Raw genomic sequence first — 12,844 nt, forward strand, 5'->3', positions numbered from 1 at the left:
TTTAAACTAGATGTTATCTGGTGAGATGTATGGATAAGGGAAATGTATTAGTTGTTATGGCAGAATTAATGCATTTTTTGAATATTATACATTGTATTGTCGTCTTATTTGAATACGCAATAAACTATTATTAAGTCCCCTGCTGCTTGGGACCAAAAAACTAAAGTATACATTGTTTGTTTAAAAAATATATTATTTTTAGTTCTGACAAAAATACATGCAAGGCTACTATAAATTCCCTTCCCTGAATTGTTCTGTTCTAATTTTTTTTTATTTTCTCCTTTTTTTCAGGCTTCGGGGGAACAAAAAGAAGATAAGAGATGCTATGTATGAAAAACATCAGTGGAAGGAAACTCTATGGTCCACCCCCTAATGGAGATTAGAAATATATAAAACAAATGTGTGTACATAGAATGGGTCATGTATAGGTCTGGTTGGATGGTTTTGGTTTTTCGTTTCTACTTTAACTTCTCTAAATGTGATTCTGTACTGTGAAATCCTTCTATATGCAGAAACTAATAGTCATAGCTATAGGGTACTGAATTTTTTTAATTAACTGGCAAAAACCTGTTGCATAATGTGTGTGTGTGTGTGTGTGTGTGTGTGTGTGTGTGTGTGTGTGTTTGTTTTTTTTTTTTTTTTTTTTTTTTTTTTTTTTTTTTTTTAATATATCACTGGCTGTGTGCGGTCAGGGAGATTTCCCTACATTTCCTGTCTTGGGCTTTCCATGGGAAGATTTCTCCTCACTTCCTATTAATGTAGCAACTCAGAAATTTCGGATTTTCTTTACATTCTGTAACAATGGTCTACCAGTTTACAAATGTAATATAAACTTTCAATTGAGGTTTAAAGTCTGAATTTTCACTACACATTTTGATGCTGACTGTATGAAAGTAAAAGAAAAGTTGTATATATTTCTTAAAACAGTGATTTCCTATGATAGTTTGCGCCATCTAGTGGCCATAAAGCAACATTTTTGTTGAAATATCTCATTTAGAAAGAATACTGCATTATTGCCACTAGATGGAGTTTGAGGATTGCCGCATTAAGGAAACTACAGTCGGAATTTGTCAAGGATGGACGGATGCTTGTCATATTTGTCCAACAGATTTTTGATAAATAGACTTGATGTCTTGAGTGGAGCTTTTAAATTGCAGTAGCTCAAAAAGATAAAAGAATAACTGCGTGTAGTTCAATGGATATAGTTTATCATTTAGTTGTCATTGTGACCATTTGATATAATATTTTGGTAATGATAGGAAACTGAGGCAGAAATGTAATACACAAATCTCTCCAATCTCTTTTGGAGAGACTCAGATCGCAATAGCAGTATGTTATCTCATACACAGACATGTTCTTTTTGGATGATGAAGTTAATTTAATTTAAAGTAGCATTCCAGTCAAATACTAACTATACCTAAACCAGCTCCCACCCCCATTCTAACTCTTTGTAAACGAAAGATATCTATACTTGCCTATTTGAAATTGCTCTGGGCCAATCTGATGATGAGGTTCCAGCGCCGGCTTTAGTGTAGAGGAGGGACAGCCGACAATGGCTGCCCCATAGTAAGCCTATGGGTGACGTCACCGCCCAAGCTCTGCAGCCGTTGTCACTTCCTCTCCTCTACACAGGAGTGATCATTTGACCAGACCAAAACGCCCTCAGACTAGGCAATTGTAGATCTCTTTCCTTTACAGAGTAGTTAGTATAGGGCTTATAATGGGGTTTGGGAGCAGGTTGAAGTATAGTTAGGATTTGACAATTTTCTACTTTTAGGTTGTGTTTAATAATTTTTGTGCATAAATATTCTATTTTTGTTTCATGTTATGTTGGTTGTGTTTTTTTTTTTTATTTCATTATAGTTGTTCGCACTTTATTGTACATGAAGTAGTTTTATTTTTTTAATTTTTTTTGGATGTGATTAAGAAAAAAAAAAAAAAAAAAGATGAAAATATTCATGGCAGCTTCTGGGTTCTTCTCATTGCCAGAGCTCTTGAAAGAAACTGTTTTTTTTTTTATTCCTACAGCTGTTCCTGGCTCATCTGTGTCCTGCTTTAGGCTGAGGGTACAATCTCCTTTAGGTCTACCAACAGCTATGTAGCACCATGGCCTGCCCAATTGGATTGATTGAAATTGTTGGAACAGTTTAAGAATGCCCTTATTTTACAGGTAACTTAAAGTGAACGTTCAGCCAAAACCTGATCTAAAAATCTAATGCTAAACCTACTCTCAGGCACATTCTAAACCTAATCTATCCAACCCTGTAAAGAAAAAAAAATTGCTATACTTGCCTTTTTCTGAAGCCGATCCAGATCCAGTCCGGTCTCTAGAAGCAACTGCTGTGTAGAAAGAGACAGCCGGCAACAGCTGGGAAGTGATGTCACCCATAGACTTACTATGGAGCTTTGTTGTTGGCTGCCTCTCCTGCACACGCCTACATACTGAAGCTGCTACTGACCACCACTCAGCATGGGACCGGAGCGGATGCAGAAAAGGTAAGTCTAGCTTTTTTTTTTTTTTATTCCAGGGCTAGAAAGATTAGGTTTTAAATTTTGGCTTAGAGTAGGTTTAGAGTTTAGGTTTTGGCTGAACTTCCACTTAAAAGATGATAATAGTACATAGATTGTATGGTCAGCTGTTAACCCTAAGCTAGCCATACACTTTAAGATTTCTTACGCTCAACCCCATAGGCTGAACAAGAGATATCCAGAGATTTGACCAGCATTAGAGGTAGCTGGCTAAGCTAGCCTTGACTGATACAGAAATGAATAGCAGTAGCGAGGAGGAGGCCATGCTAATGTACTGGTCAGTTATAGGATGCTTGTGTGCATCAAGTCACTAGTGACTATCCAGACCTAAAATATTGTTTTGGGGTTTATTTAAAACCACTGGAAGGTAGAAAACCTTTAAAACAGTTGGCCATTTATGTCACTCTTCTGCAGCTTTAAAGCCCAGCCAAAATGTTTACAGTCATTTTGAAGAAGGGGATATGTTAAATCCTTAGGTATGTGGTGTTTTTTTTTTTTTTTTTTCTCCTTTTTATTATATGGATTCCCACATGAGAAATTTTCCTTTCATGTTCTGGTAACTAGGTTTCAGTAGGACAGAGAGTGATGTAAAGTTGTTTTTCTTGGTGATAGAGACTGCAAGAAAAACATTTAGTTTTTTATAGAGTTTGGAAGGGTTGGAAATGTTGGATGTTTAATTGCCATCTGTACATTCCTGTGGCATTTGCCCTTATTTCTTTTCCTGCTGCCCTAGGGGCACAAAGTGAGGCTAAATAACCCTAGTGGGCTCACAGACTGCTACTGAAATCTGACAAAATGCTAATCCTTCCAATCCAATGTTAATAAAATAAATAAAGTTTGCTGGAGTTGGACTTTAAAAGCTTTTATTCCACTAGCTTTTGTAACATTGCAGGAATAGTGAAGTTTGTAAGCAGTTAGGAACAGTTTCCTTTTGTTATTCTAGAAGAAAAAATTAAAATAGTCTTTGGCATTTCTACTATTTGTTCTATGTTGTAAGACACAAAGAAAATTTAGGCTAGGGCTACATGGCAATTTTTGAACTCTGAGACTGAAAAAAAAAATCACATGGAATAAAGCAGAACTGAATAGTCCCCCTGAGGAAGATGCATCACATTCCTGGTATTGACACGCGTTGGGGAGGGGACAGGACGGAGCAGGAGACAACAAAGTGTTCTCAGAGCGGAAAGGACACATCAGCTCAGCGACCACAACGGTTTTCGTTATCTGTATAGAGTGGTGCACTGCAGCACCCACTAAATGTGAGTACCTTTATCAAAGGGGCTAGTGTTGTATTTCAATAAACAAATAATATTTAAACAATATCACACTATCGAGTTTCCTCTGTTATACTTATATGTGCAAAACGTACCGGCAATCCGCTCAGGATCCCAGCACAGACACTGAACCCAAAGGAGGTTCATATGCGTGTTTTGACCAAGCTTAACTGCAAGATCACATGCTTTAAGGTGAGTGCATACACTGAAGGGGGGAGCACCTGAGTGGACACAAGAACACGTTTGGTCATTACCAATATAGTCTGTGGATCTGATTAAATTGGAATGAACTTTATATTTATATCAATGCATGTTATCGCATGAAGAATTTTGCACATAGCACTTTAGTGCACTAAAACACTTTGCTTTATAATGGAGCACCTTACAAGGATTTTGTTAATAAGATACAAGGATTTTGTTAATAAGATAATATAAGTTTATGCACTGTATTATATTGTTGCACACAAACACTGCCCCTAGGACACTTTAACCATTGGATAAGATTCTAATATTCTTAATTGTATGATTTATAGTGATTGGTGTAAGTACACATGCAAGTAGAACATCTATTGTGGTTATCACACGTTTAGATCAAGATAGCGCAGCTCTCTCTCCTCCTGTATTTTAAGGGCTGGTTCAAACTAGATGCAGCACGATTTCACAGCAAATCCGCACCGTATCTAAATCGCAAACCTGTTCATGCGAACTGATTGCGGAGTGTATGTTAAGTTAACGACACCCCGCAATCGGTTTGCAAAATCGGATCGCATGGGTGTGAACACCCATGTGATCCGATCCTGGTGAGGACACAAAAAGGTCCTGCACGAATTTGGTCTGAATGTGATGCAAATTCAGCCATGCAGTCTGTATGGCTGAATTTGCATCACACAGACATCACATGTGATCTGCACAGCAATGCGGTGCGATTTCCATGCAAGGTTTGGCATCGCACCAGTGTGAACTGGCCCTAAAGGTGAGACCAGCAATTCCAATTAAAAAATCGAAAGACCATTGGTTGGAGATCACATGAAATTAATTGCACGGCACATTCTTTTTCTGGAACTGTTTAACTGCTTACCAGTATGCGCAACACAATGGAATTGTAGCATTGCGTGAGCATCTGCCATACAAATACGGAACTGTTGCTCACTTGAGTATTTACAGTGACTCTGCCAATCGATCGTAGAAAATTTTAGGCAATTATGTGACTGTAAAAATCGCCTGTGTATCTCTAGCCTTAGTGAACATTGCTTCTTCCATTATTGCACCATCACAAAAAAAAATATGGCATTAAAGAAATAAAGGTTACTGATGATCAAAGATTTGCCTCTAGTCTGTGTGATTTTCTGTAGTGTTATGCTGACTAGACAAATACATGCACCTAAAAATAAATATAAATAAAGAACTGCGCTACGTGCATAAATATGAAAACCTAAAAATGAGTGAAATGTGAATGACCAAGTTTGAAAAGTTGAAAAAAATATCAAAATCCTGCTGCTAAACACTAAACCCTCGACATAAGGCAAAAACCAAGTACATACTAATGAGTGTAGCGCTGGACATATAGAGCTAAATAGTTAATGTGACTGGTGACTACAAAGATATTGTGCACAATCTCTAATGTGGCTAAATATCAGTTAAACAGGGTAACCTCAGTGAGAAAGTAAAAAGTAAAAGGTGCAGCATTAAATTAATAATACAATACCAAACAAATTTGCATAAATTAATCATCTAAAATTTAAATCTGAATAAAGTTCAAATAAGTGGTAAAAGAAAAGTTCAAAAAAGTGTCCCAAATAACACTGTGTTGATTCCAAAAAAAAATCCAGAAGAGATGTTTTTGCAGGGTTCGGGAATATTTGATCCACCTTTCGTGCGGCCCACCACCAAATGGAAAAAATGAAGGCTTACCGACAAGCCTGCGACCGCCCTTATTCAGGGGGGTCAAAACAGGCTTAGTAGTGGAAATCTCCAAGGATGATGGACCCTCCGAACTCCCTCTCTCCTCGTCAAACCGGCAGCCCACCGCAACGGGGACAATAATATGGAAGTATGTTCACAGGGAATCCTTTACTGTTCCTTCTCAGAAAGGCTCAGGCACAGGTAAGCCACAGCTCCCAGGGGAAAAGAATAGAACAAGGACTCCAATAGTGTAGATTGTAAAAAATTGGGGGCAATTTATTAAAAACTAGGATGCATTAAAGCATAAAACAGCAAAATGACAGTAGAAAGAAAGGAAAAAAGGTCCTTAGCGGCTTTTCTTTTACCACTTATTTGAACTTTATTCAGATTTAAATTTTAGATGATTAATTTATGCAAATTTGTTTGGTATTGTATTATTAATTTAATGCTGCACCTTTTACTTTTTACTTTCTCACTGAGGTTACCCTGTTTAACTGATATTTAGCCACATTAGAGATTGTGCACAATATCTTTGTAGTCACCAGTCACATTAACTATTTAGCTCTATATGTCCAGCGCTACACTCATTAGTAAATACATGCACCTGCCACAAAGCATTTTCCGATCATTGGGCCTAATTTCACAAAGCTGTTTCTGTATCAGCCATTGAGAGATACAGGAACAGTATATTGTCATGGGTTATGTAGCGCCACCTTTGGGCAGAATGAACATTAGGCCAGATAACAACTGTAGGCAAGCCCCTATGGCTAATGTCACATGTATGCGTTTTCCCTGCAGTCACATTTTGCACGGGTACAGCAGCCTACTCATTTGAATGGGCAGGTGGGAAGCGAAGGGAAATGGTCCCTGAGCCTTTTCTAAAACTTCAACCGCTCAAAAACTGCATGCTGCTGTCCACATACAAGTAACAGCACAGCAGTTTCCCAAGCATGGGTGCTATCGAGAATTAATGACTTCCCGATGCCTCTGCAGTGTGTTTTTGCCGCAGGTGCAGCAACGTTGTGCAATTTTTACACACAGTCCCATACACAGATGTGAACCTGGTCTAAGGCAGCCTTTACAACCTTTTTATATTGGAGGAAACTTTGAAAACATTTTAAGATATTGGGGAACCCTTTAAATTTTATCATCTACAGCTCATTGTAGATTAGTGTGAAATGTGGTTTGTAGATATCGCAATAAATACTGTATGTGGATATAACAAGACAAGTGCTAATAAAACATAAAGGAGAATTGCACGCTGTCTGAATCGCAGATTATTATTTTTTTGTGTGTGTTCTGTGGAGACACTAACTTTTCATTGGTGCTTTTTTTTTTTTTTTTTTTTTTAAACTTTATTAAATTGACGCAAAGTGACCTTTCATTCTGTTCTATTCACTGCAGCCTCATTGTGATGCAATGTACTGTGTCACAATCCACCATGGTGAAAAAAGTCCTGAATGCTGTATGTACTTGGTTGCTATAGAATATGGAAACCAGAAGCAGTTGGTGTTTTAGGCCCCTTTTTCACACTACTGCAACTTCAAAGTCATGCGATTTTGCTGCCGCGATTGGCGCGATTTTAGGGAATTCCTGCGTAAACTTGAGGTACAGTATCTCACAAAAGTGAGTACACCCCTCACATTTTTGTAAATATTTTATTATATCTTCTCATGTGACAACACTGAAGAAATGACACTTTGCTACAATTTAAAGTAGTGAGTGTACAGCTTGTATAACAGTGTAAATTTGCTGTCACCTCAAAATAACTCAACACTCAGCCATTAATGTCTAAACTACTGGCAACAAAAGTGAGTACACCCCTAAGTGAAAATGTCCAAATTGGGCCCAAGTAGCCATTTTTCCTCCCCGGTGTCATGTGACTTGTTAGTGTTACAAGGTCTCAGGTGTGAATGGGGAGCAGGTGTGTTAAATTTGGTGTTATCGCTCTCACTCTCTCATACTGGTCACTGGAAGTTCAACACAGCACCACATGGCAAAAAAATCTGAGGATCTGAAAAAAAAAGAATTGTTGCTCGACATAAAGATGGCCTAGGCTATAAGAATTGTGCCAAGACCCTAAAACTGAGCTGCAGCATGGTGACCAAGACCATACAGCGGTTTAACAGGACAGGTTCCATTCAGAACAGGCCTCGCCATGGTCGACCAAAGAAGTTGAGTGCACGTGCTCAGCGTCATATCCAGAGGTTGTCTTTGAGAAATAGACGTATAAGTGCTGCCAGCATTGCTGCAGAGGTTGAAAGGGCGAGAGGGTCAGCCTGTCAGTGCTCAAACCATACAGACTGCATCAAATTGGTCTGCATGGCTGTCATCCCAGAAGGAAGCCTCTTCTAAAGATGATGCACAAGAAAGCCCACAAACAGTTTGCTGAAGACAAGCAGACTAAGGACATGGATTACTGGAACCGTGTCCTGTGGGCTAATGATACCAAGATAAACTTACTTGGTTCAGATGGTGTCAAGCACGTGTGGTGGCAACCAGGTGAGGAGTACAAAGACAAGTGTGTCTTGCCTACAGTCAAGCATGATGGGGGGAGTGTCATGGTCTGGGGCTGCAAGAGTGCTGCCGGTGTCTTGCCGAGAAAGTTCCCTCGGCGGATAAGTTCCCCCCCTGTACTGCGCAATCAGCTGTACACGGCGCCTGCGCCCTGGGTCCAGATTCCTTCCTCACCATCCAAGTGGGCCTAGAGGGGGAATCTAAAAGAGCCTAGCGAAGCGAGGCCGTGCCCGAAGCGTGGCGAGCGGCCCTCTTACAGGCGCCGTGTACAGCTGATTTTCCCCTATTTATCTTCGGCTATTTCCGCCGGATCCTACTGCGCAGGTGCATCGCCTGCGCAGTAGAGGGAGTCCTTATCCGCCGAGCGGAACTTTCTCGGCAGAACACCGGCACTGCGGAGCTACAGTTTATTGAGGGAACCATGAATGCCAACATGTACTGTGACATACTGAAGCAGAGCATGATCCCCTCCCCTCAGAGACTGTGCCACAGAACAGTATTCCAACATGATAACGACCCCAAACACACCTCTTAGACAACCACTGCCATGCTAAAGAAGCTGAGGGTAAAGTTGATGGACTGGCCAAGCATGTCTCCAGACCTAAACCCTACTGAGCATCTGTGGGGCATCCTCAAATGGAAGGTGGAGGAGCGCAAGGTCTCTAACATCCACCAGCTCCGTGATGTTGTCATGGAGGAGTGGAAGAGGACTCCAGTGGCAACCTGTGAAGCTCTGGTGAACTCTATCCCCAAGAAGGTTAAGGCAGTGCTGGAAAATAATGGTGGCCACACAAAATATTGACACTTTGGGCCCAATTTGGACATTTTCACTTAGGGGTGTACTCACTTTTGTGTTGCCAGTGGTTTAGACATTAATGGCTGTGTGTTGAGTTATTTTGAGTGGACAGCAAATTTACACTGTTATATAAGCTGTACACTCACTACTTTACATTGTAGCAAAGTGTCATTTCTTTAGTGTTGTCACATGAAAAAAATATAATAAAATATTTACAAAAATGTGAGGGGTGTACTCACTTTTGTGAGATACTGTAGATTGTGGACCACATATTGCTGTGCACACTGGAGTGAGAGAAATAATTCTAGGTCCTTCATTCATATTGAGAACAGGCACAAGAATTTCTTGCAGGAGGCATCTGGCAATGATGCTCAGTATTACTAACAGTGGGGGTGGGCAGAGCCTGATGGGGAACTCTGAGACATTAGTACCTCATCAGGTCTGCTTCCCTTGTGCTGGGGGGTTGTTAACCACTTACAGACCAGAAGATTTGGCTGCTTAATGCCCAGGCCATTTTTTTTGCGATATGGCACTGCATTGCTTTAACTGACAATTGCGCGGTCGTGTGACGTTGTACCCAAACAAAATTGATGTCCTTTTTTTTCTGCACAAATAGAGCTTTCTTTTGGTGTTTTTTTGATCTGCGGTTTTTATTTTTTGTGCTATAAACAAAGAGCGACAATTTTGAAAAAAAAACAATATTTTTTACTTTTTGCTATAATAAATATCTCCAAAATGTTTTTAAAAACAAATTTCTTCCTCGGTTTAGGCCAATATATATTCTTCTACATATTTTTGGTACGAAAAATTGCAATAAGCGTATATTGATTGGTTTGCGCAAAAGTTATAGCGTCTACAAACTGGAAAAGATTAATGGAATTTTTATTATAATTTATTTATTTATTTTTTCTAGTAATGGAGATGATCTGCGATTTTTAGTGGTATTGCCGTGGACAGATCGGACACTTTTGACACATTTTTGGGACCATTGACATTTATACAGCGATCAGTGCTATAAAAATGCACTGATTACTGTGTACATGTCACTGGCAGGGAAGGGGTTAACACTAGGGGACGATCAAGGGGTTAAATGTGTGTTCCCTAGGTGTTCTAACTGTGAGGGGATAGGACTGACTGGGGGAGGAGACATATCGTTGTTCCTACTTAGGGGAGAGGAGACATATCGTTGTTCCTACTTAGGGGAGAGGAGACATATCGTTGTTCCTACTGACAGAATAGGGATTTTCCCACACAAATCCTTGATCCTGCTCTCATGCACGCAATCGCGCCTGACGCCCACGTGCATCGGGTTCCATGCTGTGCAACGGGCGCGCGCCTGCTATCGCCCTTAAAGGTACAGATGTACCCATGCGGCGATTTGCGAGAACGACCAACTTTGCCGCTGTATATCGGTGTGAGCCGGTCGGCAAGTGGTTAATGTGTAAACTGGTACCAATGCTGTGGTTATTTTTACATAGGTTCAAGAAAGGAAGGGTAACCCCTAGAAGTCGCACATCTATGGTGTTCTACTGCAATGAATTGAGTGGCAACCTCCGCCTAGACTCCAACCATTATTTTTACATAAATAGGCATCAATGCTAGGGGTTATTATTGTGTAAACTGACACTAATGCTGAGTTGTTTTAGTCACTGGCACCAATGTTGGGTGTTTTTTTTGCTGGAACTGTCATGAAAGCTGGAGGGCGCAGTTTGCCATTTGTACCCTGGGCATCAGATGACCTTGTCCTGGTTCCAGGCCAGGATCATCTGCTACCAGGGTGAAGATGCCTAACTGCCCTTCCCCCAATTCTCTTCTACAGCTGGGATCTATGATACTTTGATATTAGCACTACAGTACTGCTTTTGCCAACACAGCTCCCTAAGTATACCACAACGGACTTTGTGTCTGGAGACATCACTGTTCCTCTTGTCTGGTGCGGCAGGCAGCAGGGCAGCTCAGTAAGGCTCTATTCGCTCTTGTATGACTCCAAAGTCGGGCGACTTTGGATGGGAATTGTTGTCTTTCTGCAAAGTCAGACCCACTGTCACATGTAAAACATTCAAATATGACTTTCTGGAACTTTTGAGGGTTAACATAGAAGTCTATGGTCTTCAAGTTGCATGATAGTTTGACCAATGTCGTACATCAACTACTTTGAAGTCGCTGCAGTTGTAAATCACACATATATGAATGGTTATCATTGGAAAACATGGAACACAACTTGTAATGCTGACTTTATTGTCCAAAGTCGCACAAGTGTGCATGGGGTGAGGGTATGTTCACAGCTTGGTTAAGTTTACTCTAAACACACTTCATACAGGGCACCTGCCCTCCTACCATTAATAGCCCTGCTTTGGGGTAATACAGTGTCTTGAAAAAATATTTATACCCCTTGAAATTTTCCACATTTTGTCATGTTACAACCAAAAATGTAATTGTATTTTATGTCATAGACCAACACAAAGTGGCACATAATTGTGAAGTGGAAGGAAAATGATAAATTATTTTCGTTTTTTTGGGGTTTTTTTACAAATAAATATCTTAAAAGTGTGGCGTGCATTTGTATTCACCCCCCTTCACTCTGATACCCCTAACTAAAATCTAGTGAAACCAATTGCCTTCAGAAGTCACCTAATTAGTAAATAGAGTCCACCTGTGTGTAATCTCAGTATAAATACAGCTGTTCTGTGAAGCCCTCAGAGGTTTGTTTGAGAACCTTAGTGAACAAACAGCATCATGAAGTCCAAGGAACATACCAGACAGATCAGGGATAAAGTTGTGAAGAAGTTTAAAGCAGGGTTAGGTTATAAACAAAATATTCCAAGCTTTGAACATCTCACAGAGTACAATTCAATCCATCATCCTAAAATGGAAAGAGTATGGTACAACTGTAAATCTACCAAGACATGGCCGTCTACCTAAACTGACAGGCCAGGCAAGGAGAGCATTAATTCTGAGAAGCAGCCAAGAGGCCCATGGTAACTCTGGAGGAGCTGCAGAGATCCACAGCTCAGGTGGGAGAATCTGTCCACAGAACAACTATTAGTCGTGCACTCCACAAATCTGGTCTTTATGGAAGAGTGGCAAGAAGAAAGCCATTGTTGAAAGAAAGCCATAAGAAGTCCTGTTTGCAGTTTGTGAGAAGCCATGTGGAGAACACAGCAAACATGTGGAAGAAGGTGCTCTGGTCAGATGAGACCAACATTTTACTTTTTGGCTTAAAAGCAAAACCCTATGTGTGGTGGAAAACTAACACTGCACATCACCCTGAACATACCATCCCCACTGTGAAACATGGTGGTGGCAGCATCATGTTGTGGGGATGCTTTTCTTCAGAAGGGACAGGGAAGCTGGTCAGAGATGATGGGAAGATGGATGGAGCCAAATACAGGACAATGTTAGGAGAAAATACTTGAGACTGAGGCAGAGATTCACCTTCCAGCAGGACAGTGACCCTAAACATACAGCCAGAGCTACAATGGAATGGTTTAGATCAAAGTATATTCATGTGTTAGAATGGCCCAGTCAAAGTCCAGACCTAAATCCAAGTGAGATTCTGTGACAAGACTTGAAAATTGCTGTTCACATAAAATCCCAATAAAATACATTTATGTTTTTGGTTGTAACAAAATTTCAAGGGGTATGACTAGTTTGTCAAGGCACTGTATGAAAGTTTTAGTATGTGGAGTTATATCCACAAAAGAAGATAAGGTAAGAGGGGTGAAGTGGTTAATGCAGATGATGGAGTATCAGCATGACTCGGAGGTTCTCCCAGGTCAGTGAGGTCCTGTCTCCAGCTCCTACTCAGTGTGACTAAGCAGAGTCT

General features: G+C 40.3%; 1 protein-coding gene across 1 annotated transcript in view; it reads left to right on the forward strand.

Moving 5' to 3' along the window:
* SARAF (store-operated calcium entry associated regulatory factor) overlaps positions 1 to 3,851 on the forward strand; it is a 44,869-nt gene extending 41,018 nt beyond the window's left edge. The window contains exon 6 of the mRNA XM_073597641.1: positions 292 to 3,851. Coding sequence (XP_073453742.1) covers positions 292 to 317 — 26 coding nt within the window. The 3' untranslated portion in view covers positions 318 to 3,851. The remainder of the gene's footprint in view (positions 1 to 291) is intronic.
* The last annotated feature ends 8,993 nt before the right edge of the window (positions 3,852 to 12,844 follow it).

The sequence above is a fragment of the Aquarana catesbeiana genome, linkage group LG01 (genome assembly GCF_042186555.1).
Source record: "Aquarana catesbeiana isolate 2022-GZ linkage group LG01, ASM4218655v1, whole genome shotgun sequence".
NCBI classification, from domain to species: Eukaryota; Metazoa; Chordata; class Amphibia; order Anura; family Ranidae; genus Aquarana; species Aquarana catesbeiana.